The following is a 27,731-nucleotide window of genomic DNA, read 5'->3' as shown; positions in this document are numbered from 1 at the left end:
TCTTACTGTCTAGTATACGTCATCATTTGACAGATATTATTGATACAGGCTCAAAATGACCATTGTCATTGACTGTTTTGGATTATATTGTTGTACAATATCACAGTTTTCCTTCAGTTATTTGCTTGATTACTGGATTTATATTCACTTGTGTTTTAAGAAATAAAAGTAGTCTGAGAACAAGGTCACATGGAGAGCTGACAGAGAGCAGGCCCTTTTTCTTTTCTTCCCCTTCATTTTTTTTTTCAGCAACACTGAGGTGTCAGAGATGCTCTTCAGTCTGACAGTGAGGTATTCTCAGCCTTTTGTTTAAGCTGTCAGAACAGATACATTTCAGAGTGAAGAAACTTGCAAATTAACAAGGCCTTGGACACCCTGCTGCGTGCTGCTGGATGACTTTCTTATCTAAAAGCTCGTCGTTATTTGCATTAAGTATTATAATCACTACTGTATTTATATCTATTTGATGGGAGTGCTATTAATATTTCAGCATAGTGTTCTTGCGCAGCTATTCAGAAATGGGACAAAAGTAGACAAGAAGAGCAACTGGTGTCTGTTTATTGGTCACTGTTACATAATCTGTCAACCATCTAAATAATATCATAGTATACTTTGAACAAGCCATTTTCCTATGGCGCTGAACACTTAATGCATCCAATTTATGCAAAGGAAGTTTGATAATTTTGCACTATTCGCTTTACATCCAGTATGGCTAAGTTGATGTAGAGGAAAGAATAATTTGTCACAGCACAGTCGATGTTCTTGCTGCACTGTGAAGCCGAAGCGCCCTTTGTCTCGTCTTCCCGGCGCCGCCTCGTCTTTGTAACATCAGGTATGCTTCACTCACAGAGGAAGCTTTTGCTGAAAAGTAGATTTCACACTGAAGGAGCGAGACGAGTGGAGTCACAGATGTGAAGATGTGCAGTTTTGTCCTGCTGGAAGGTTCACGGCAACATCTCCTGATGTTGTAGGCCCAGACTTTACACTCCTACTGTACACCCTCGCCTGACACCAGCCTCAGTGTTTGACAGAGTATGCCTGACATTCCTCTTTCAGGCACGAACTCTGAAACCCTAAGGAATTCAGGCTACTCTTGTAAGCATCGTCTCATTCCACTGAACCGTCCCTTGAAAAGAACCATTTTATCGAGAGTTCATGCTTTTAGGCACTTTCTGTAAATGCCTCCAACCATCCAGTTTGTACTTCTGCGCCTGAAGCAGTGAGGTTGTTGACAAAGCGGACCAAGCAGTGGTTACAGGGCATTACGTCAGCTCCAGGGTCCAAGTGTTTGTTGTCTTCCCAGTTAAACTTGACACCAGTCATTTGTGCGCAACCCTTCGGAAAGTCCTCGCCTCCTTGTTTTTCCATCTCAAACAATACGTCAGCAACTGTGTCACGTTTACAGAGACTGAACTCATTGCTCTAAGGACACAAGTCCCTGGGAAAACTGTGTATTGAACCACTAACACTCTCTTCTAAGGTGGCCACAGAATAAGCAGCTGTTAAAGGTGGAGTGGTCAATGCTTGGCTGCAGTTCAAGCGTCTGCAGAGCACTTCAAATCCCCGAAAAAAGACGTCACACACAGAAGCCGCTTTAGACGCAGCTCATTACCTCCCTCATGCAAATCAATAAGGCTGACGAGCCGCAGATCAACTGTGGTTTATACGAGAGCACAAAGCCCCAGTGCGAGGAAGATGACCCATTCATGCTCTCTGCTTATGTTTACTCAGAGAAAGTGGGACGCTTCCCTGTGAACGTCCATGGGAGGTGGCGCAGGCGTGGAAGTACGTCAAATGTTATTCATTTGCACTTTATTCACAAAAGGCTCTTTTCAATTTTACCCAAAAAAGGTTCCTTAGGAAAAAAAAAAATCAATCACTTCACTTTCGGCAAAATTAAAGTATGGTGAAGTTGTAAATTACATCTGCAAATGAAATTTGCATTTTATTTTTTTATTTATTTATTTTTTTGGAAGGCTGGAGGAATTATTTTTCTGGAGTTTCTCTCTGGGAAATGTCTGATAGCATACATTGCAATCATTCCGTTTTTAATTATGCTTCTTCAGGCCACACTGCGACATTTCAACTTTGAAATACTTTAATTATAGAAATTTTGAGAGCCTTGTGATCTGTGAACGGATTCATCCATCATCTATGTAGATGAAAATCATAGAACTAAGGGTCACGACAGTCCCCGCTGACTCTGGAGAGAAGAGCGGGGTAAACCTCAGACATGTCACCTGACTATCGGAGGTTAATGGTTCATTACTCCAACATGCAAGAAACCAGTGCATGTACAGGGAGCACATCCCTGGAAACAGACCAAGGTCTTTTACTTGTGAAGGCAGAGCGCTAACGGCAGCATGCTGCCTCTTATTCAATCAAAAAGATTTTTTTTTTCATCAATCAATTTTCGTCAAGCTTGGTAAAACTGATTTGTAAAGGTTAACAGCTTCTTCATTTCTCTAATCAGTGATTAGGCCTCAGAATGCTCTGGATGCTTTAACTGTACAGTGAGAAATGCACTTCATGAAATGAATTGTACCTTTTATTAAACTACATGATGTGATGCCACACTTTTCACGGCTCACTCTGAGTTTTTTTCTTTTTTCTTTTTTCGCTTTCCGTTTTCGATCACTGTCACGAATTCAAAGTTGAACTCCGCAGCTGCGCGTTTCTCGGCAGGAAGAATCAAAAGCAAACACATTTCTCTCATTCATTATGCTGAAAACGAAATGCCCCAAAGGTTACCAGTTTTCTCTGCCTCACTAATCAGCAGCCGCGGCACATTTCTCCCCTCTCAGTGCCGCTCGCGCGATACTGAAACTAATAGCTGGATCGCCGGAGACTAAAAAACATTTCCCTCCGTATACTCTTCGTGCGTTATCCCGCGTGTTGACGGAGTGATACGTCCACGCTCTGTCGTGGTAGATTTATTACTGCCTAGTCAGCAGGCGAGGCACAATAATTTGTTCCACGGGGAACGGCGCAGACATATGAGAGAATCACGCTCCTTTTTAAATCCGGTCTCCGGCTGAGGATTTCTGTCCCGCGCTCTTTAAGGTGCTTTGACTGCTCCTCCTGACGATGGTTCCCAGCTGTGATGTCTCTGTGATTAATCTCTGTATTTAGAACTCCCTCACTCTTTGCACTGTCATCCTTTTGGGCGTTGGTCCCGTCGCCAGACAGCCTCAGAGGTTTTACATTCATTAGGAGGGATCTGAGCGATACGCCGGATGGTTTTTGTGCAGGTGATGTCATTGCAATAATCGCTTGGTTTCTCTCTGCAACGCTTCCCCAATGTGGGCGCCGCTGGTCTGAAGGACAAAGGAAATGTGACCGTCCGTTAGTGTTCCTTCATAGCTGCACACATCTCTGTAGGTGCTAATTTAGGTTGAGCGCACGGACACAGAAATGAATTTGCGCCCTTGTTAAATCTAAAAAAAGGGACATTTTCGTCCAGACGGATCACCCCTGGAGAGTCACTGGGTCAGTACACAGGCAGCGGAACATAAGATTTTAACAAGCCCGCTGCAGATACAGTGTGAAAGTCATGCTCACCAGAGGATTTGTTAGGAATGCTGACTTTGTAACATCCAACCTCGAGGAGCTGCTGGCGAAGAAAAGCTGTTTGGTCTGAGTAGTCGTCTTGGAAGATTTCCCTCCTCATGCTGTGCTTTTGTTCCTGAATGTTTATCGGCCTTCAGCTCACGTACACCTCCACAACATCGCGCTGCTGCAGCCTTTAAAATTTTCATACTAATCTTGTACGTTCCCCTCTCGGATGACTGGGAGCCCTCTTAGACGTCACACGCAGCCGCTTCCATTTTTAGTGGGTTTTCTTGACAGCTGTCTGCGAGGCTATAAGTGTCAACGGCGTGCGAATGTGCCGAAATTAAATGTCCCAAAGAATCACATTGGGCTGATGAGTGTGATCCCTCGCAGATGACCCCATCAACACCCCATCAACACAGAAACTTAATTGTGTTTGTGACGCAGTGCACTTAACCCCAGCGCTCTCTTGCAGGGAGATGACCGATTCCAGAAGTGAGGGCAAACATGCAATAACTGTTAAAATTCCCAATTCTTCTTGTAAATGGGTCTTGATGGGTAGTTTTTGCAGTGTGAAGTGCATTGTGGGAATATGTTTCATTTTGCTGTCTTATTTATGGATGGTTCCATCTCTTGGGTTCTCTTTTTTTTATGCATGATTATATAACTTAACCTCCCGAATTGAAACCACTTTTTCCTTTTATTTAAATTTTTTCATTTTCCTTTTTTTGAGCTTTATAGCAAAGAAAAACAAAAGGTGCACCTGACTCGAGTTTGGAATGATTTTACTCCACAGTCCAAAAATTTGCATATTAGGTTATCTTGTGACTTTGAATTTCCTCTGGTTGTGTGTGGTGGTGTTTATTTGTGTCTGTTCGCTCTGTGATGGACTGGTGTCCTGTCCTGGTTGGACTCATGGGGATGAAGCAGAATGAACAAATGAATGGACTCAAAGGAGAATCTGTTTCGTAACGTCCAAAGTTGAGATGACATGCTTCAAGTGGCAAGCATTTACTACTTCTTTTTCTTGTTGTTTTCAAGGTTTCTTTCATTTGCCATCAGTGGGAGATGAGGATGTTGTGTGCCTTAATACCCCTGAAGCAAGAACAAGGAGTAACTTCACACAGATTAAGCATCTTACTTTGACGCATGCCTTCCTTTCAAAATAAAACATTGTATTTTTTTCTGTCCTTGGTTTATCGATTTTGTAATACTTTCAGTAATTGGGTAAAGTGAACCAGAGTTGACAGGCTTCATTCAGCAGCATAATATTTGTTTCTTTGAAAAGCCATGGAATTGATTTTTGACCAGGTTTTCCAAAGTGGAGCATTCAAGACGACACATACATGTTACTCCTGCAATAACTCTCCAGTGCTGCGAGATTTCTGTTTTGCAGATCAAGATGGAAAAAACACCGTTGACATCCTCTCCAGCGAGTCCATTATGGATTTCCTTTTTCTAAAAACAACTCTATTCAAAAATTAAAATTATTCTGCTGCTAAAACATGTTTGAATTTAGGATTTCATGTTTTCTCAAATCCATTCTTGCGTCTTGCAGTGAAATCTACTTCACATTTTTGAATGCAGCACGAGCGTGAAGCATGATGAATCCATCATCCCATGAAGCACTGCATTTTTTTTTTTTTTTTTGTTTCAAGCATAGTGTTTGATCTTTGTGATCAAAACGCTCTACTTGAACTTCATTCCTTCACATGGCTTGTTACTACTCAGACATACTTAGTTGATAATGGAAACAAAATGCATGTTTTAGTTCAGAGGATGAAGAGCAGAGTTCCCGGTGAGAAAGATCTGTCCACTGCATCACTGTGTCATAAGACACTCAAGAGTTAATGAAAGCTTCATGAACGTCTCTTGCTATTAAACAGACTACGAAGCATCTCTCTAAGAATACATTGAAAGCTTTGTTGTTCTTTTGAACTGCGGCTTAACGTCCTGGTTCTGTGCCACTTTTTAATGACATTACCAACAAAGTAAACTGATAACATTTCGGCTATTATCTCATAATATGCTCCCCGCTGCAAATTAATTAGTTTAATTTTCAGAGTGCTCGGCATCTGTTTTGAGGAGTCGGAAGTTTTTGTGAACCCTTAAGCTCCTATCTTATTGGATTGCAAAAATTTCCGAATGCAATTAACAAAGAAGTTTCCAAACTTTCTCGGCACAAATGCTGGGGTTTGCAACTTGGTCGTGTGTCTTTCATGGCCTCGTGTTCTGCACTTGCTCACCTCATTTGCCTAAGGTTTGTAACACAGTATTATATAAATCACAAATCTTCACTCCCACATTGTGTCATAGTGTGATGCATTTTCTAAAAAAAATAACATTTTAAAGAAAAAGACAAATATTCCCATTTTGGACAAAGTCGTGTTGCATCATGTCATGAGTCCATCTTTTCAAATCATCATGAATATATTTTACTCATTTTAAAAAGACACTTCACATATTAGAGGCTTCAATTGATTGAAACGAGACCAGGTGTTATTGTATCCTAAAGCTTAAGAACACTGCAATTGTTGGTTTTTACTGACATTTATTCAATTTAATGTCTCATTCCGCTTTGAAAACAAAGCATAGAAAAGAAAAGAAGAAAATTCTGCATTCAATCTATTCTAAAGTTTTGTTTCATCAAGGTAGCACGTCTGGCAGATATAGCAGCTGAACAGACTCACGGCTTTCATTCTGCAATGGAAGTCAAATATTCTTTTCTGAAAGTCTTAACTCTGTCGCAGAAGTTCCCATTAAAATGTGGTACTTGAAGGTTGAATTTCTTTCGCTCTTCTCTCCAGTTCATCCTAAATCAGCTCGATGGGGTTGAAGTCTGGAATCTGTGCTGATAAATCGTTTTAAAGCTTACCATTAAGCTTCCTCATGTAGTTCTGGCATAGCTTGGACTCATGTTTTGGCTCATTACCTCGCCGTAGGGAAAACCAGATTCGTTGGGACTTGGTAGAGAATTAGTTTAAGTTGAAAGTCAACTGTGATAACAATCCATTTTAGTCATCTGTCCATATAAATATCTGTGTATTCGCCATTGTTGAAAATTGTATCACTCTGTGCATTTCTGCTATAACGGCAAGCAGCAGCAGCCACTAGTGGCCCAACGGGCTAACTGCTTCCTTTTCAGTGTGTCTGAGAAAACAGTTTTTAAAAACGTTGCCAAGTAAATGTGAAAATTTCTTGAATTCAAAAAATCTTTTCACTTGAAATGTTGTGGCATAAATGTGGGCCTAAGTTAGAAACTTCATCTTCAAAATCCACGTAACTTGATTTTTACTACCCGCCACTGTAGACAAACATGAGCCCAAAATCCAGATGAAAACCTTGAATAAAAAGCTTCTATCCCATTTCTTAAGGTTGAATGTTTATTTGTGGCATAATCTTTTCAAAAAAAGATAAATAAATAATCAAATTCTTTGGTTGTGTTTCATGGTGTTAAATGTCTGACTCATTGCGCACTGGAGGGGTTGTGCTAATTCTGCATCAAATAGAAATGTGAAATCCAGCTTGGCGGTGTCAAATTGTGCTATATTTAATGTGATACAGAAATTTTCAAATTCAGGTATCACAAACATTGGGGTTCAAAGTTTGAGAACTAAAGTTGAAGTTTTTGCCCACTTTGAAGTTGCACTATATAGAAAATAACACAACTCGTATTATTCTTTGAATGCAATGTTGTGCTCATCTAATTGTTCGCATTACTGATTAACACACTTCCATTATCAGACTCCGTTTTTTTCTCTCGCTCTTGTCGAGGTGTTTTGTTTCAGCATTTGCACCCGAGCATGACCAGCTTCGTTTTGGGGATTGCGGAGCACTTCTCACCAGCCTATACTGTACAGATTGTTTTCTAATGAGGTGTCGAGGGCCGCTCATGAAAGACGCTCTGCTGTCAGCTGATAGAAACCTCACTGCTTAACTTGACAGAAGTATAAAACTGCTCCACCTTTCCTTTGGGCAGCAGATCATTGACTGCTCAGCTCCGTTTCTAATTTTTGACCTCTGTGCTCCTTCAGGTCCAACTGTTTTGAAGTGGTTGCCTTGGATGGAGCCAGCACCAATATTCTTCAGTTTTGCACTGCAGCAGAAAGCACAGACTGGCTCCAAGCAATATCTGCGAATATCAATGACTTGACACAGGAGAACGTAAGTCCACCTCTCAATGCTCGAGCAGTAGTTGGATCTTCATGCAGGTTTTTATTGGAAAAGAAGGCGAAGGGAAAAAATAGAGAGGTAACTCTTATAGGGTTTGAAGTGTTTCCTCAGAGTTGTGCGTTACAAGAATCTGTGGCCGGTTGTCAGCCCTCTGGAAAAGAATTAAAGACTACATGCCGCTTTACGTAATTCTGTCTTGATGAATAAAAATACATGTTAGCTTAGGGTAGAAGTATCTAATCTTAGTTCCTCATTATTGATGTGTTTATCAGAGATATAAACAGAGTTATCACTTGAACTCTAAAATGTCTTATTTTCCACAATCCAGTGCTGGATTTCTTTTGTCTCAGCCATCTGTGCCACAAAAATGAACCTCCTGTCAAAATTAATTTGGCAGTGTTCACAGTTGTTGGGTAGTTCTCTGAACCAGAGCAAAATTACACGACAGTTTGCAAACAGATCCAGGTTGGCTTTGCATTCATTGAAATTTGTAAGATCGAACCAATAGATGGAAACGAAGAGACTGAACAGCTGTTGGGGCATCTTCCTGCAATATATCTTCCACAGCAATGCTGAGTACTGAGCTGCATGAAACACAAATGAGTCTTGAAAATAGAATTGGACTGCCCCAATAAAGCATCCGCACCAGAGTTAATTTCAGCTGGACAGAGATGAATAACATGAAAACATACTGAGATCTCTGCTTTCTTCCATTTTAACACACTTTTATATTGATGTTTTTATGAAGAAAGTTGGAAAATCTTCCTTGAGTCCTGGAGCTGCTGTCCTGCATGTTATGGATGCTTCAATAAATTGAGATATCCTCAATGTATCATTATGAAGCTTTGTTAAAGATCCGATTATGAGCTTGTCATTGCATTCCGTTAAAAATAGGACCTTTGCCCTCCAGAACCTCGATTGGACGCCACCGTTGCCCATTTTTGACAGTTTCTATGAAGAAAGCTAAAATGTGGGATTCTGTTTCACCCACAAATGTATGTATTATTCCCCACACATTGACACAGCTTTAAAAGAGCCTTCTCGACAAGCACTTATTGACTCACAGTGGCACCTCTCACCCTCCGCTGACAAAAAAGCCTCTCTTATTCCTAATTAATGAGTGCTAAGTAGGCATTCGGCATGTGCTCTTCTGTCTCTCATTTCCTCCTATTTCACTTTGATTACCACACTGATGATGTGACGCCGAGCGTTTTTTGGTGAGCGTGCAGACGTGTACTGTATGCCCGTGCTGGTGGATTGCACAGCTGCCTTTTTTAAAAAGTGTGATTAATTCATGCCTGCATCACCTAATTACGGACGTGAAGTGTGATTGCTAAATGGCCAATCAGGATGTAATTGCGTGCCCGCTTTGGGAGAGAGCGGAACTTTTGTTTTAATGACCTACAACCTTTAAATAGAATCGGCGGCGCCCTTGGGGCCCCTCACGTGCTCACGATGTGGTGCAGGGCTATTCGACGCCGTTTGATGTGATTTCAGAAAAGCGAAACAGAAAGAGCCGGGCGGCTTGTTGACGTCTGATAATTCGGAGTTTTGAGTGCGTGCGAGAACAAGCCGGTAGTTGAGAAGCATGCTGTGCGTGATATGCTGACACGCCAGGTGTGCTTTAATTGTGAGGCTGTTCTGCATTGCTTTGCTGCTTTTCTCGACGGCCTTCCAGTGAGAGGCGCACAGTGTAAAACAGGCTTCTCACTTCATGTCTGAACCCTTTTTTCAGTGGGTTTTTTTTTTCCAACATGTTTTCACCCTCCTGTATCAAGTGCTGACTTAGAACACCAGAACATGCTGCTTCACATCATCTGATATGGAATAATGTTGTCTAGCGTGCATTAACATGATTTGTGAGAAATGCCGACTCTCGGGTGGATGACGTTGATGTGTTGTTTAGTTTTCTATCTTGTATGCATTTATAGTTTCCACCATCAGCATTTCAGTGGAGCAGTTTGTTGACTTGCCCTTGATTTCTGTGGCTCCCTGCTACTGACTTATGCCTTTTTGGCCTCCGGCTATGAAATGATGTTGAAATAATGAAGTGAAATACAATCTGAAAATGACCAGATTCATTATGCCCTTTGTGGCAACTCCCTGCCTGGCACCATCTTTCCTGCGCATCTTCCATAAATTCCAGACACACTCTCTTTGGAGTGGAACACCAAGCTGCTCCAGGTGGAAGCAGACAGACCGCAAATCACTCTGCTGCAGCACACCTGTGACTTGTCAAAGTTGTGCCTGATGTGACTTGCGGATTAGCCACCGGTTTTTCTTTGCCCGGGTTTTACTCGCTTGTCTCTGTCCCTTCAACCGTCATGACTGTAACTAAGCTCTCTCCGCACAAATTGGCCTCCTCAGCCGCTCATACCCATACCTAGCGGATGGGCATCCATTGCAGTAGGATTCTGTGTGATTGTCGAAATACGTATCATGAATGCAAAGCGCATGGGAGCATTTATCACAGCTCGGTTGGTCTTTAGCGATATAAAGATGTCATGATGATGGCAATGACGATTGCAATGGATTGTGCAGAAAACTTTGACTTGTTTTGGTCAAGCGGAGCATATAGTCCAGACAAAGTGATCATCATCAATCTGATGATGAATTAGATTACAAGAACTAAATATGAAATGAAGGACAGCTGCGTTCAACTTTCACTAAATGTAGAACTCGAATTAATTAATGGAAGTTGGTTTATCTGCACAAAAGTAGCTTTGCATGTATTTTTTTCCCCATCATGGTGCAGAAGACAACTGTGACAGACAGTCACAGATTTAGTTATTAGCAACCCAAAAGTAAACAAGGTAATCACAAAATATCCTGACATCCTGATTCCACAGGTTTGCCCTGCTTTCAGAAACTTCTACCTTTAAAGTGTTGAGATGATTCCTGGATGTGGAACACAGAAGACACTCATTGAAAAGGAGTGTCTGGAGGTTAAAAACAGTGAGAGGAACATGAAAAAAAGCTTCAGATTGAGCTACAGCAATGTGGCACTCTGTTTTCAGTCTGTACCACACATCAAACACGAAGCCGAGCAGGACTCAAAGGGCCGATGCCAAAAGAGGGCAACACGGTTGAAAGAAAGCCAAAAAAAATGTGCCACCTTTCACAGACATCAGTCTGTCTTGAGACAAACAGTGTAGACACGTGAAAGGAATTATAAAATGAAAGAATCGCCATGACATTTTTGAAAAAAGGTTTTCTAAGATAGTGTCAGAAAACTTGGTTTGAGATGACGCCCCCTTTTGGTCGACAGGATCCAAATCTGATGTTCACATCCAGCTGCTCAGAGGAGGCCAGCAATGCTCCTAAGTTCAGAAACAAAACTTTTGACAACCGCACGTTGTAATTATGTGTTGAGGTTAACTCTGGACATGATAGGTTAAATGAGAATATGTTTTCCAAGAGGACTCTTAACAGCTGTGATCATAATGGAGATTAATCTTTATTTCTGAAGTCCCGAATGTAACTTCATTTTTATATTTTATTGCCAGCTCCTTGTGTGACTTTGCAATGAACAGCGATGGTCTACAAAATGCTTTCAGTAGCAGTGAAGCAGAACTTGTCCGCCCCAAGGGCGAAACAGGCATTCAATGCACAGGTTCAGATTAGTGCATTAGGTCAACAAAACAAGAACTTTACAAGTGCCTGGCAGAACATAAAACACCGACCCCATAGGTTGTCCACCTATGTCTCAAGGACATCGCACACTTATCCAACAAGAGTGTTTGGAATTGAAAGAAGTCGTTTTTGTCAAGTTGGAAATACGATCACCGAGCACAGGAGGTAGTAGCACTGCTCGCTTGGTGCTTATGATCCATTTTTGAAATAAAGTTCAATTCTCATGAAGCTGGCTCCACTTTTTCCATCATTACATCAATCAATTTTACCCCCCCCTCCCCAATTTTTTTCTAAATATGCTACTGTATGTCTTCCAAAATCAAAATTTCACCCGAACAATGACAGATTTCTTGATAGTTTGCATGTTTTTCCTTCTTATATATGGTTCTATTGTTTTCTCATTGTTCTCATCCTGTCCTGCAGATGCTCGACTGTTTGGGCACAAACTTTCTTTCAGCTATAACTTTCTTATCATGGTACATGTGGTGGTGAAATATTAAAACAACGCCTCTGTATTTCCACTTCAGGAAATAAAATCCATCCATAAGTTTTTGTTTCGAAAAGAGGAAAACAAGATCACCCCGGAATGATGAATCTTTCATTCATTCAGGGGAATGAGGTGGCACGAATAACTGTGAATCATTTATCGTGGCAGATTTGCATTGCCGCGAGTATAAAAAGTTTTGAACTGTTGTCTTGTGGACTTTCCTCGTGATTCACCATTCTTCATTACATTGAAGGACTTCAGGCATCGTGTTCAGGGCTTACTGACATTTTAAGGGCAATATCTTTCCAAATTATTGAAAGGCTTTATTTAGATTTGCTCCAGGTGTTCTTGTGGTCTCATAAAAGAACTGGTCAGATTTGTGTTGCATCATATCAAAATAAACCGCATCATATTTAACTCAAAGTGCTTCAAATTCGAGCTCTAAACCAATGAACTAATATGTTAATATTAGATAGACGGGCCTTTCTCTGGCAGTTGAGATGCTGTTTGTCACAGTCCAATAGGCTGGTTTTATGACTTGAGATTTATATGATATACTTTATAGAATTCATTAACTTGCTCAAGTATTATTGGGTGCATTATGTCATACAGAATTATGTCTTCATTGCTTCTTTCAAATTCATGCTTTCAGTAGTTTACGACCTTGTTGGGTGTTTAAGAGTTATACCAGCCGTATGAAAAGCCAATGAAAATTGATTATATTCAGTCCACTGTGTAGATAAGGTCAGTTGATGTGCTTTTTTTAAAAAAAATAAATAAATACACAGCTGTTCAGCCACCAAAGTGCTTTAACTTATCATATATCTCACTATTTGTCTCTATTTCTCATAGATAAAGATGGTCAACAAATTCTGCTCCTCGGATGATCAGGTATGTGGACAGCACGGCACGTAGCCGCCCCACCTGTAACACACCTCGCCGCTACAAGCACACCAGCCCCGTTCTGCCGCTCCTGACAGCTCACCTGTAGTCATTACAGACAGCGGAGCGTCATAATGAAGTGGAAGGAGCCAGGCTGGCACTGGAAATGCTAGAGTTTAATGATATACTGCAAATCACTTGGGAAAGTCCTCATTAATGTTGACTCTGAGTGCAGCGGTTAGACATCGTTGGGTAAACACTAGAGGCTACTCATGAGATGGATAACTGGGATATTTTTCTCAGCCTGCATTATATATAATTCACATTATTGATAGACTCCAGTAACCTGTATTACTCATTCATACATGCCTTAAACCTGGGTCAGGGCATTTCTCAAACTGCAGTTTTGTGCCCAGTCTGCAGCGGCCCGGATCTGTCCTAAGTGGAGTAAGTAAGGGAAAGCTGTGAACCGGGAACAGTGTGAAGGGCAGGAAAGGTTAATTAATGCGCATGTTCCCACGAAGGCTTCACTTCCTGGACTTTAAGGATTTGCTGCTCACTTCTTGGTGCCAGGAAAGACCTTCAGATGTCTGTTGGACTATATGCCCTGACAGTTCAAGGCCGTTTGGCCCGCAAAACAAAGGCATTCATATAATCGAGAGGTTACGACTGTTGAGTGTCAAAACATGCCTGTGAATCCTAAGCTGCATAGGTGCAATGGATTTGAGCCGTCTTTGTTGGATTGACCTTTTTTGTCAAAAAGAATCCATGAAATTGATTTAAGTAGCAATTCATCCAAAAACTCCTCAAATATTATATGAAAGATTTTAATCAAACTAGTTGAACTATGCTCGTTTTTTGCAGGTGCTGTGCTGATCTTGAGGTTTATTGATTTCTAGTCATTAACTGAGTGCACAGATCCTTGTGGACTGTACATGTTGAGGATCTCTTCAGATGTCGAAGTGTTAATCATTAAGTGCAAAGAATTTTACAGAGCAGACAGACATAATCAGGATACAACCTCAGCTCTGATGAGACGATCTGTGAAGGAAATGAAACTTTTTCCAGATTGTTTTTTTTTTTTTAAGCAAAACACACAAATTAAGATTCTTAAGATTCAGATGAGAGGGATGTAGCAGATAACACGATGCAGCATGGAGCTTTGAGTGTTCCTGTGGATGTTTAAATGAAAACATCCACAAATCAAACGTGGTGTTGATGAAAGGGTGGTGTTGTTGCATGCAGCTGGGACTGCGGCACCACTATTGAAATGACCATCGTCTCCTCACCGCATCACCGTTAGTCCCTCTTTTCATTTTGTAGCTTCACGTCCTCCTTTTCTGAAGTGTCAACTACACAAGACCCCCTCACACGCGCACACCTTTTTTTATTCTCTCTTTTTTTACCTTTTTTTTCCCCCCCTGAAGCAAATAATGGCACTGTGTAAATGTCATCCTCTCCATCTTCGCAGATTGTTTATATGGGCTGGGCTTGTGAAAGCCGTGAGGGCAGCGCTGCTGGTCGGACCTCCGTCTTCAAGTTCCTGGCTCTGAGAGGACCATATTTTTCTATCTACAGAAGCCCCCCGGTAATTGGTCTTGAATAATTTTTCTTCTTTTATGTGCTTTTTATTCACATTCAGATCTTTATGGAATTTTTTTATTTTTTTTTTTTTTTAAAGAGAACAGATTTCACATTAATCTCATTTGAAATGGTTTTCCAGCGTGTCTCAGCTGAAGCTTATTAATCAGCACTGTTGACTCAGCTCAGCGGGACAGATCAAGGCGTATTTCAGTCGGCTAGTACCTACATGAAAGAAGTGTTACTATAAGCTGCTGCTCACTGATGTGTGATTGTTCCTGCTGTGCTGCGTCTTTCTTGTTTGGCGCTATGTACGTGTGTATATATAAAATTAAATACAAGATTGGCAGGGAGTAACAGCTGGTGAATTTATATACATTATTTATCTTCACTCTTAACTGACATTAAAACAGTTTCTACAGCTGATTGTGACATTTTTTTTTTTTTTATTTTATACTCGGGTGTTAATTAATCTGTCAGCATGTCTGCTGCCATCTCAGCCAGCGCCACATTAGCAAACTTCTATCTCACACTGAAAGTGTGCAAATGGAGCCAGTGGGTCAGTGCCCCCAATTAGAACTGATACCCACCAGAAATGAAAGGAAAAAAAAAAAATACAGGTTTGTGCACCCTGTGTGACTTAAATAATCATCATGCCGTACGAATTTCCACTCTTCGTCTGCAGAGTCCATTTTGGAGTGACTTTATTCGAGTTCAAATGCTCAGCCTTGTTATGTGAATATTTTATCAGTTTCTTTGCAGAAACAGGAGAACAAAAGTACGGAATGCTTCTAATAGTCTTCAGAAAATGAGCAGATTTTTCTGTTGGTTTCTGCTGGGGTGATACTGTTTCATTTTTAAGATGTTTGATTCACTTTTGAATCGACAAACAGTTTGCACGACAGATGTTACCTTCTTAATAGAGCATATCTGATAACATAGTTTGGAAAGAATTCATTTCCTCCTGTGTGCGAGCAGTAATTTTTGAACTGTTTTATATTCAAAACTTGTTTTTTTTTTTTTTTGCGGAGGCTTTATCAAGCAAACAGATGAACGGTAAATTCTGAAAGCAAAAAGTTGATGCGATATTTCAGTAACACAATAGATTCATTCCAGCATCCAATTAAATTCCATGGGATTAAATAAAATCAAATGTGTACCTTTGACATTTTGGGTAATCTTTCACTTGGTAAGTTTATTTTCATTTTTATATTGCATTTATTTTGGAATAAATATAGGTTGTGAATGAAGATAAAACACATAATTCAATGGTGTCGTTTAATGTGGAACATTGCGGAGGACTCCATTTGATGTCATGATTACATTAGATTTCCACAAACGTCAGAGCTACTGTTCTGACACACCCGTGGAATAAAATTTCAACGTTGAAGAAGGCTGCATGTCAGCCTCGGCTCCTTTTGACCGTGCTACACCCAAACGGCTCCGCCGGGTTCACTTCTGCAGGGAGACTCTTGCTAACAAGGCAGTATAATCAGCTCTTTATCATCTCTCTGCATTCAACTGAAAAAAACTATCCTGCAAATGGATTACAAGCCTCACAGACAGTAGTTTACCACTGAAGCTCCCTTTCAAATGAAACCACAAGGGGTTTATACTGTGCAGGTGTGAATACTATCTGCCTGACATTTAAAACGGTTATCCCATTGCGACAATAGCGACTTTGTTCTATTAGTGCAAAGTGGAGTTTATCAGTATATTCAAAGCACCACTTGTCGCGTTAATTGATGTCTTTAGCTGCATCTCAATCATTCTAAAAAAGGTCACAACGCATTATACTGAAAATCTGTGTTGTTTTTGAAATTATGTAGCAGAGCTAAAAGACTTTGGATGCTGAAATCAGGCACGGCTGATATTTCTGTCGTCTTTTATGTGCAGTAAAAGTGTGTAAATAATATGTGCTGTCTATGCTTTGGACCAATTACATACAAAAACACTTTTTTTCTGAATGTCTGGGGATGTGTATGTAAGCTTCCTGATTTAGTCCATTGGGGAAAAAATCACAGCATTGTAACAGAACTACTCTAGTAATTTGAGTTTGTTTTTTTTTGGTCTATTTTTAGTCTCCTTGTCAGACATCATTACCGCTGTCATCCTGTATCCAAACAGGGGAACAAATTATGGCTCTAAAATAAGAAACCCGATGACCTGATCCCCTGCCTGAAGATTTTTCTTCTTTAAGGAATACTCTGCTGAAAATCAACTTTACTCTGTAGACTCTAAAAGTCCAGAGTTTTCTGCTTCGCAGTCTCAGTGGACAGTAGAAATCTCATTCCATCCGTTTCCACTTTAACACAACTTTGACCAACTTTATCTCCCAGAAGCTTTTGGGTTTTTTTTTTTTTTTTTCAATTTTGCTACAATGTAAGAAGTTATCCAACTATTTAATGGTTAATGTGGAGATAAAACTGTAAGAACATTAAGTTCATGCCCCTGTAGGGCTAGATTACCAGGCTGAAAGCAGCAAACTGTTTATTTTTTCAATGAGAAGTGTGTATGATTGTATAGTTTGTGGCGTAAGTGGAAATTGGTGGCTGTGATTAATCATATAAAATGTATTGTCTGCTGAAATAAGAAAAATCCACTGTATTATTAATATGCATTATAAAGTGTAATCCAGTTAAGTTAAAAACAATACAAATAAACCTGTATCCAAATGATAAATACACGAGAAAAAGAACTCTTTGATAATATGAAAAAACGAACTGGCCGTTCAATTATGGTTAAAATTGGCCCAGTATCCATTCGCTGCTTAAACTGTCCGTTGCCATACTAATAAGGGGTGAGTGACGGAGCAGCTGACCTTTTGTACTGTCTTTGTTTGCCACATGACAAAAGCTCTATCATTGGTACAAAAACCACCGCTGCCCAAAATGTGCCTATTCATCTCACTTAATTTAGGAAGTATTTCTGCAGGTTAATCACATTTACTCGCAATACTTCTCTCGGCCTGTCCTCCCCACTGAGCTTTTGTTGGCCTTTAATACGACTTGACAAGCTATTGTGGCTGCTGTTCTCTTATTTTGAACAGTCCCAGAGCTGATTTTTGTGTGCATGTTTTCCCTTTTAAAGTTCAGACTGTGACAAGCTCTCAATCACGCTTGTAGCCACACACTGGGGACGGCTTTCATCCTCCAATACGTCCCCAGTAGTTCTTGGCAAATTTTTGAGCAGATCTGTAAACAGTCACAGTTGGAACCAAATGTTTTGAAAGTCTTCATGATGGTTTAACACTCAGATGTTATAAATGTTGTTTTTTAATCTGTTTAAGGATGCATGTTGGTGGGCATGATTGTGTTCAAAAATAGTCGCTGTATTTCTTCACAAATGACATTGTGGATTGTCTGAAGCTTCCCTGGCTGAGATGTGCCATAACGCTTATTGCCCATCAACACTATTGGGTGTTTGGCAGGTTTTCAGTGTTGCAGCACTCCCTGTCATGTTAGTATTGACAGACAGGCAGAGACTTCACAGGAAGCCCCTGGGGCTACTCCAACTTTCGCTATCTTTGTGTCTCATATCGCCTGATTACAGGTACCAGATAACATCTTAAGCACGGCCAACCGAAATAACTATCAGGCCCGAGCAGCACCCAGCCGTATCACACCCACTGCTCTCATGTGGATGGCAGCACAAGCAGATCTCAACTAAAAAAAAAAAAAGTTTTGGCGTCCTACATGTGCTGTATCACCGTGAACTGCAATAAACAGGATAGAAACTTCCAACATTTGTTGTTCTATCATGTCAGTTTCAGTGTTTTATCCCACCTTTGCAACTGCAATACAGAGACGGTGAAAACACTTGTTTGGTGGGATAGCTTTACCAAGTTTGGTTCTTTAGGGGCAAGAAAAGACAGCTATATATATATATATATATATATATAATATATACATATATATGTGTGTGTGTGCTCCAACAACCACACAAACTGTGAAAATGTTGGTTTGATGCATAGGTTTGAACCATACCACCCATGCATATCTTAATTTGTATGCTTGACTCAACACGTTGTTGCTACAGCCTACTTTTATGTTTCATTAGGCACATCCTTATCAAATGAACAGTCCACCTTGCTAATTGGAAAGCAGCGGTCAAATGAGTGTTTTCTGATATCTTGGCATCCGGCAGCATGTGGCGTGCTTAAATATGTCTTAGTAGATAATGTTGGGTATTCATTTGAGATCAATCTTTTACACCATAGTCTAGAAATATAGACTTTCAAGAACAGATGTTTGCTTACACAAAAATTTACCAGTCTGCTTAGTGGTCAGGTCAAACTGGAATAGGAGCCAATAGTTTTCTTTCATTTTCACACTTCACATATTTTAGAGATTGCAATTTTTACCGCAACTATTTCCCTTCATTCCAGAACCACTTGTGGATGGCAGTCTGCAAGAAAATATGGGTTTCGAAAATTTGGGAAATTAACACAAATACCCAGAATTTTCAAAGCTACGATTAGCTGTTCTTAATTAGATCTTAAATCACACTACAAAGCAGAGCTGGATCCAATTCAATTCCTGTCTGTGAGGAGTTCACATATTCTCACAGTTGCACGTCTGCGTAGCGTGTAAAATGAAATGATAAATTCTCTGATAAATTCCTCTGAGTGCTTTCAGATGATCATCGAGACTTATCTGTTCACATACGATTGCACGCCAAGGACAGCAGCTGATGGGTGGATTTTAGTGTTTTACTGTGTTTCTCAGTGATGCTTTGGAACACATTGAGGGGGAAATGGTGAATGATTCTCTTACCTTGTGACTGAAAGATGACCCTCTCCACCTACATCCACCTGACCTTAAATGCTTGTGAATTTCTACCTGCGTGTCTGACATTCCTGTCTTCAAGAAAATTGCCCTTTGACCTCTCTATCCACCTTTTCAGAGACAGAAATACGGCCTCTGGCCAGAACAGTGTAGAAGCTTTCTGCTTTTTTTTTTTTTTTTTCTTTTCAAGCCATGTATAACAGGGCTGACCTTTGGTTGTGCGTCTGTTGGACGCCAGTGCCTTGCTTTTAGAGGCCTGCCTGCTTGAACGTATAACCCACAGAAGACCTCTTGCCCTGTAGCACAAAGCATGGCCACTTGAACAGCATGCCTGCCACTCAGCCTCTGTGTGTGTCTGTTTCACACCGATGGTGGATCCAGCTGTTTGTCACAGTAGCAGGTACAAGCAGTGTATTCTTGTTTGAGCAGAGTTCCCCCACTTTGTGCTTGTTGATGGCATCAAAAAGGCCTTGTTGTGGTTGTAGGCTGTCTTTGATTCAGCTGGGGGCATCTACAAACTGCGGCAAAGACACATCTATCACTGTAGGAAGAAACTAAAGTCTCTCTTGTCTGGTACATGATGGAAACAAACTGAAATCTGTGATGTTGGAGGCAGTTAAAACTACGATTTTCCAGGCTTCACGAGCAAAAAAAAAAAATTAAAAAAAAAAGCAAACATTTGAGCAGATGACCTGAAATAAACCTCACCTGAATCCCAAACAGAAAAACATGACAAATATTTTCCATTTTCCTCAATCCAGAGTCCAATAGGACCAACAAATCATGTTGGCGAGATGCGAGTGAGAGAAGTCATCAGGCATAATTTGAATGAATTGCATTAATGGATGTGTTGTGGAGTCGCTGGTGTTATGGGTCCATGAACTGAAGGCATTATGCAGCTGGTGAGTTGTGAAATGCCAGACATGTCCTCTGGCTTTTCTTGAAATATTGCATTAGCCAATATCCTGAGGTGGGCAGAAGGGTGTGAATATACGAGGAAGTATTATTGCACGTGGCCTAATAAAACACGCCACGCAAAACTAAAGCTACAGTGCACTTTGTACAATTTAGTATTAAATTATGGACCAAAATAATGAATGTGACCTTATTTGTTCCTGACTAACTTCGAAAGTTCCAGCTTCTGGGTGAAATATGTTGAAAATTATTTCTGACTGGCAAAATTAAGTGTTATTAAGCCAATAAATTGCAATAAAAATATCTACAAATGAAGTTTAGAAATACAATAGACCTTACAAATACAATTTAACATAGGCGATAGTGTTATTTGTGAAATCAGACAACTTGTTTTGTTGTTTTTTATAACATGAACACTGCCAACTAGTAGATTTCCATTTTCCCACTGATTTGTTATTTCAGGACCATGGACAGCACCAGTACAGTGTATCGGAGCAGTGCTATATATCGTACTTCACTGAAGTGTTTGATGATCTTTGAACAGCTGAGACGGCATATGGCACACACAACTCCATCAGACTGGCAAATGACCTTGTTTGATAACTTCCTCAATTTGTTCTATTCAAGGCAGCTATAACAATAAATTAATAGAAATCAGAGAGCACATGAAGGAAAAACGCTGCAAGACATTGAAATAGGTGCTAAACATGATTTCTGCTTCAAACTTCTTCACTTTGACACTTTGTTTTGCCGCTATGCTTTGAAAAAGCTCATTTTGCTCCCACTGTATAAAAGCTCTCCATTCTTTCCTGGGTCATGCTGATAGTGCTCTATGTTGAGGTAATTTTAATATTCATTCGTGTCTTCATGATTCCAACACAATGTTTTTTTTTTTTTCCACATTCAAAAGTCCTCCTCCTACCGTTGAAGTATAGAAGCACTTATGTCTTCTATTTCTGCTCATAATGTTGCTTTTATCTGCCGATACTCTTGTCTGTTGCACTTTTCCCAACTTTCTAGTTTCAATCCACAACCTCACATACGGATTATTAAGCGTAGAGAGGAGGTTAACAAGGTCGATGAGGCACTCTTACACAGTGTGCTTTCATCTCAACAGTCTCGGAGTGCTTCACACAGTCAATTTCATTCACACACATACACATACACATACACACACCAGTGAGGGTGGATTGATGTCTGAGCCAATGACAGACTCGCAAGGACGAGGAGCTGGGAATCGAACCTCCACACTTGTGATTAGATCCTCATGGTCTACCTGGATAAACAGTCAGTTTGGAGATTGGAGGCTGTAGAAGTGGAGAGGCCAGAGCAACATTTGACCAACTTTGAGGCGAACACTGTTTTAATCTGACTTTGTGTATTGAGAACCGTCCTATTCGGTTCAGTCCTTTGAAATAAAAATGGCTTATGAAATGCTTTGAGGTACGCCGCAAGATTATTTTACTGAACTAGTTTGTGACTTTTTAAAGACCTGATAAGTCTTCAAGACAATAATCAACATATTTGTAGCTCTTCAAATCATTAACCATTGAGCATTGATCATTAACCATTTTATGAGGGATTCTTTTACAATCTGGCACATCAGCTCTATTTTTGTATTTACAAAAATAAGCTATGTTTAGGATCCTTAGGACTTCTGATGTTTGGTTTAACCACTGGAATGCATCGATCTACGTCGAAAGGTGTTTTTTTTCTTCACAAACTGATCAACATGCACATTAGAAACACAGTTCTCAAATCATCTTTCTATAATCTCAACACAAACTACGACCTCAAAAAGACAAATATATCTGAATATCTCAAGAAAAAAAACAGGAAGCTTTGTAAAACACAATTTAAGTTGGAACCCTACTCTCTCACGATCACTCTCTCATGATTCAAGAGTATGGAAGAGGCAGGTGTGCGGTCATGTTTGATACGGTATGTTTAGTGTATTCCTCGTATTTTCACCCTGAATTACAAATGAATTACTGGAATGTTTTTTTATCCAAAATGATGTACATCTGAGAAGCAGAGAGGTAAAGATGCTTTCTGGTGATCACAGTAGGATTTGAGCCTAGGGCGTGTCTCAGAGCAGCTTTACACCCGGCAGCTCATGTTCGTGTCCACCTTTGATCAAACTCAAAAAAATACATTAAAAAAGATTCATGTCGAAGGTCTTTATTTATTTCTTTATTTATTTGGGGAAAGCTACAAAGTACTTTGTGTCATGACTCTGATTTGTTTTTGCCAGAAAGTTTTCAGTGTGCATTTCAGCAACAGGAAATTCAGCACAGTCAAAGAAATTCCCTTCAAATGACTGTATTTCCCTTTCATCCACTCTGGTCTTTGCTTCTTTTCAGCAGAAAAACCGTGCACCCTTTACTGTCACAATGTAAATGTTCTCCCCCGTTCGGGGTGCGGGAGCTTTAGTCCATTGTGCTCGCTGACACTGGCAGCCATCCAAGCATTCATGCAAACTAATCTACCTGTCTTAACTTTCATTTGCATTCAGTATTTGGATAAGGAGGCTCTGCTAACAAGTGCATAAGAGCTTGTTTTTGATGTGCCGCCTCTTCATCGCTCACCCCCCGATGTTTATTTCGCAGATCAATGCAGCTGACTGGGGACAAGCTGAAACAACGTATAACCTCTATGAGGTTCTTTTCAAGGTTCACAAGGTATGTTGAGCAGAGGAAGCCGTGATGTGTATCAGGCCTGTTCAAATTTTCATCGCTTCTCTTTTCATCCCCGTATAGCTTTGTTTTTCTCAGAGAATCAGGCTATTCCTCATCCAGAAAGCCAGGGCTGTTAACTTTTTTTTTCTCTCACTAACCGGAGAATGTAGGAATTTTCCATTTGAGTCCACCCACTGACTTAATCATTAAAAGGTTGAAGAGGCTGCTAAACCTTTTTTTCCCCCCTCCAACCTGTAATAATGAACAATTTGTGTTCCAGCTGTGGATGGCAGAGGACTGCTGGCTCCAGGCGAGGCTGTACCTGGGGCTGGAGCATTCGCCTGAGCAGCAGGACAATGAGTCTCTGTACTTCAGTATTCTGGTCGGCCACGGCCAGAGCCACACCTTCAGGGTAGAGCTGGCCACTGACCTGGCTATCTGGGAGAAATCCTTCCAAAGAGCTGTCTTCTTGGAAGTGCAGCGCATACGAGTGAGTATTTCCGCACATAATGCAGCACATTATCTCAGCTCTGGAGCCTCGTGTGTTTCACGTTTTCTTTTGTTTTCAACACGTTCTGAGCACTGCTGGAATTAAAGCAGGTTCACAGACTGGCAGAGCCTCCCCCCAAAAACACCTTTATCCATCCTCAAAGAGACAAGATGAGCCATTTGATGTTTGTGAAGGACCACAGCACTACTTGGTGTGCTTTTAGAGCGGCGAAGCCGGTAGGTAGGCTGTTAGATGACACCTTCCATGTACTCTACAGACACAAACATGTTCATGTGTCCGACACATGAATACTACATTTTATTCTTTCTATAACAATTAGAAGAATTTCAGTCTAATTGTTCCTGTCATTATTTTAAAACATGCACAGGTTTAGAAAAGCTTGACAAATTTAAATGAGGTCTTTATTGATCTGCCTGTTTTATTCATTTGCTTCTAAAAGGGGCCACGGGGAACGAGTTTGAATCCATGCAAACAACATCTGGTGTGAAAACATCAAATTCAAAGTCGGCGCTCGCCAGACACACTTAATCTAATGTTGCAGTGCAGAACTTTATATTCGCCCTGCGAGATTATATCGGCTGCTTCAACAGCTGTTTACCAGGCTAGCGGTAAGTTGGCCAAGACAAGCTAAATGAGACATCATTGTTCATGAATCAGAAAGTTTCCATCAATTCTAAGTGAAGCCAGTCTAATTGTTGTAATGCAGATGTGCCGATGTTGGTAAAAACACTGTTGATCAAATCTAAGGCTTCATCTCAGATGAATAAAAAGCTGATAATTTATATCTCTGATGTATGTGAGTCAACAAAAATTCAGCAGACTGAAGGAGACGCCTCATCCTTACAGGATGGGGAGTTTTTGATGAGGTACGTCGTACTCTGGTTTAAAAATGGGCCACGCAGACCTAGAGGGAACCAATAGCTGGCGAAGAAGTCAAGCTGATAAGTCATTTATTTTTAGTAGGAACAAACCACAACATCTCAGAATGACCGCTGGAACTCCAAAAAATGACCTGCACTGTACCTACTGCAGGTGAGTCCAGCTGGTATCGCTTGGCGTCTGCAGTCTCTTCCAGTCCGGTCTTCATCCTACTCTGGCAACCTTGAGCGGAGTCGCTTTTAGCTGATTAAAGTTGGCAAGTGGGCACCGGCTATAACCCGTTATCGATTGCGCATTACAGTCTCAACAAAAAGCTTTAATTCAACTGTAGCACACTTTTTGTTGTCCTTATTCTGCTGCACTTTAATTCTCTGGTGACAAATAGGACATTAAGCCTTGTTGTGATATTTGATTTAAAAAAAAAAAAAAAATACATAGAGAATGCAATCATCTTTTAAACATCCATCCTTTTGGGACCCTCATCCATAGAAAATGTTTGTGTTGTCTGAACTCGGCTGATACATATCATCTGTGCTGTGTGTTCTGTGGAGATCTTACGCCACTGCCCCAGTCCCAACTTAAATAACCTTAAAGAAGAAAAACCGCCTCTTTCAGCTGAGGCAGAGACAGACGTATTGCTCTCAGGTTGTGTAGCCTCAGTTCTCAGGCTGCAGATAGATTTACCCCGGTCGTTTTGAAAGGCTTTGCCTGGCCGCAGACGGTTTCCTCGTGACACACTTCAGGGAGCTGTGGAGTCTTTCAGGAAAAAAAAAAAAAAACCTGTTGTTGTTGTCGTGTGGCTGTTTTTGTGGTGAGCTGTTCCTCCATCAGCAGGGCAGGTGTTTGGAGGTTTGGTCTTTGGGCGTGCATTGTTGCCACTGACACTGCATACTAAAGCCGCCACCCCCTCACCCTGCACCCCTCCGCCCCGCCATCCACCCACCCACCCACCCAATACCCAACCACCACTGTCACAGGATGCGGCTAACTGCATCAACATGATGGATTACGCTGATTTAGCCGGGAAGGCTTCTGCGTGGGGCACAGGATGGGTATTTGCTCTACCATGGCGTAGCACACAAATATCACAAAAACAGGAGACACACTTCAGTAACATAACAGACACAAAATGTATATTTTAACTTATATTCACAGAATTTGTAACAAACCGAAACAGGGAGGTGTAATCTATGAGGTGTGGTAATCGATGGCATCAGTGGGACTGGAATTCGTCGGACGAGCGATGATGTGCCACAGCTTTGTGCCGTGGAAACTTAATAAGATAATCACAGTAATCAAACAAAAGCATGATGCTGGGCGTCCGGGAGCAGGAAGCAGGAGCAACAGTCAGATTAGGCCAGCCAGATGAAGGAAACAACCGAAATACAAATGGACGAGTCAGATTTAGTTGTATTATTTTGTTTTATTCAATTTCATCAGTTTTCCTGAATTTTTCAATGTATTTATTTGATCCAGATATCAGTTATATTTAACTATCCTTTATTAATCTGATTATAACTTCTTGTATCAGCTAATTTTTCCCTCCCATATGTTGTCATTGTATTAAAGGTGCATTAAGGAGTTTTACAACCTTAAAAATACTTATTTTCCACCATAAATATGTTACACATTTTTAATGATGTGTACAATGTGCCCCGACATATTCATTACAAGTACATCTAACAGCGCTAAATTGTCACTTGAAAGTTGCAGTGCCGGTCCGGCACCAGCATTTTTTTGGGGAGAATTTGAAAGGAATGATGTAATGCGCGCTCCGGCTCCTTTGTCCGCCATTACTCCGCCAGATGCTTAGTGAGCAACAACTGAGCAGGATCTTCCAGAAAGTAAGAAAAGACTGGCTTCTAGCACTGCCACAGCTCCAGCACAGACTCCACCAGGTAAAAGAAACTTAAATCTTACTTGAGGGCTTCTAAACGAGCGAAGACGGAGTCCCCCTCTTCCGTGCACGCGAGCCACAGGGGCGAGTTTTTCACTAAGCTGCGTTACACCCAAGGCCTGCAGGGTGCGTTGTTTCGCATAAAACGTGCAAACTCCTTAAGGCACCTTTAATGGTCTCTAAAAGCTTTTTAGAACGATATCAGCCTGCTTAAAAATGCAATGCAGATTAATGACAGATTGATTAATTGACCTATGAAAGTGGTGCACTTAGATGCAATGATTGGAACCAGCCACCAGAAAGAATGAAGAAATTAAATGGGAAAAAAAAGAAACGAGAATCTTAACGCATTCAATGAAATAAACTGAAACAGAAAAAAAAAAAAAAAAACATCTGTACATTTAATACTTTTTTTTGGATGTTTCAAATTTTTTTGAAAGGAAGCTACAGAAATTAGTCTCTAATCACCTACCTTAAGTGTACCACTCAATAATTTTTAAAAATTGTTTCATCATTACTGCACCTTTCTGCCAATTTAATGCTTCAGCAGAGAGAAGTGATTTGCTCCTGATGAAGTGTTTTCTGTTGACACGTTCTCATTTTTTTTTTTCGATTACAAAATTAATTGCCTTTAAAACAGAGCGGCCAGCCCTCTGTGTTCCATCAGCGCTATTGTTACTCCAAATGCATTTAGCATGAGGAACCTAAAGAATTAGTCCTCACATCAATGAGCCATTAAATTGCCTCTTAGGCAAATATGTCCAGAGCTCAGCCAGAGAGTACCTTGTCACAGGGTTCTTGTAATAGCGGGCCGATGTCCATCAAAAGACTCAAAACATCAATATTGCGGAGGATTGAAAAAGCAGAGGAACAGAGCAGCCCTTGTTTTGCCAGATATTTCACAGTGTGTGCGCGCCGCTGTGTTAAAATTTTTATTGTTTGCCTTGCTTTACCTTCACTGAGCGTTCCATTGACACACGCGGGACCGAGTGTATCCAACAAGTATTTTTAACACCGCACTTGGCACCTCACTTCATTACGCCTGCATTCACTTCAGGATCGCCCGATACCTGTGGGTAATGTGTTATTTGCCGCTGTTACTGCCGAGTTTCATGGCTCAGTTATTGTGGAGCCGCTCCGAGTTTGACTGTCGCCTTTGTAGTGCAATATATGTGATTCCTGTGAAAATTGCTATTTAAGGTCGACTCAGAAGCATTAATATTTCAAAAAGAATATCAACACATAGTAGTGGGAAATATAGCGAGTTTAAAAACTCTTAAATATCGAATGATGTGAATACGATTGATGAGATCAGCCTGAAATGTCTGGATGTGCAGAGGTAATGATTCCTGTCATCAGAAAATGGGAACTTAACAAGAGATTATTTAATAGAGACTTGAAAATGAAAACATTCTTAAAATTCTGCATTAAGAAATTGCTCCAGGAAAGTCTTGCTTCATCCCTTTTCCTCAGACTTTGAGAATGAAAGGTGCAGAACCAAAGAAATATGAGTTATCTTTTCAAAGTCATGGCAACTTAAGACCCTGTCTTTGTTTTTAATACCTGTGTGTGTGCAGTGTGACATGTTAGCATGAACACATTTTAAATGCTCTCATAGCTTTTTTTTGACTGTTTCATTGATTTGTACATACAGTCTCTGCTAGTGTTGCCCTGCAGTTAATGTTACATTGTTGAACTGTTCTTATGGACGCAATGTAGTGGGTTTTTTTTCCCTCCATTTATTCCAGCACAGCAA

General features: G+C 40.6%; 1 protein-coding gene across 1 annotated transcript in view; it reads left to right on the top strand.

Annotated features, from left to right (window-relative positions):
- Positions 1 to 27,731, top strand: part of sntg2 (syntrophin, gamma 2) — an 89,332-nt gene that overhangs the window by 48,621 nt on the left and 12,980 nt on the right. The window contains exons 10-14 of the mRNA XM_030116478.1: positions 7,587 to 7,716; positions 12,698 to 12,736; positions 14,199 to 14,315; positions 22,620 to 22,691; positions 22,969 to 23,178. Of these exons, the coding sequence (XP_029972338.1) occupies positions 7,587 to 7,716; positions 12,698 to 12,736; positions 14,199 to 14,315; positions 22,620 to 22,691; positions 22,969 to 23,178 (568 nt within the window). The remainder of the gene's footprint in view (positions 1 to 7,586; positions 7,717 to 12,697; positions 12,737 to 14,198; positions 14,316 to 22,619; positions 22,692 to 22,968; positions 23,179 to 27,731) is intronic.

This window comes from Salarias fasciatus, chromosome 19 (assembly GCF_902148845.1).
Source record: "Salarias fasciatus chromosome 19, fSalaFa1.1, whole genome shotgun sequence".
Lineage (NCBI taxonomy): Eukaryota > Metazoa > Chordata > Actinopteri > Blenniiformes > Blenniidae > Salarias > Salarias fasciatus.
The sequence above is the reverse complement of the archived record's forward strand: the minus strand, read 5'-3'. Positions and strand labels throughout refer to the sequence as shown.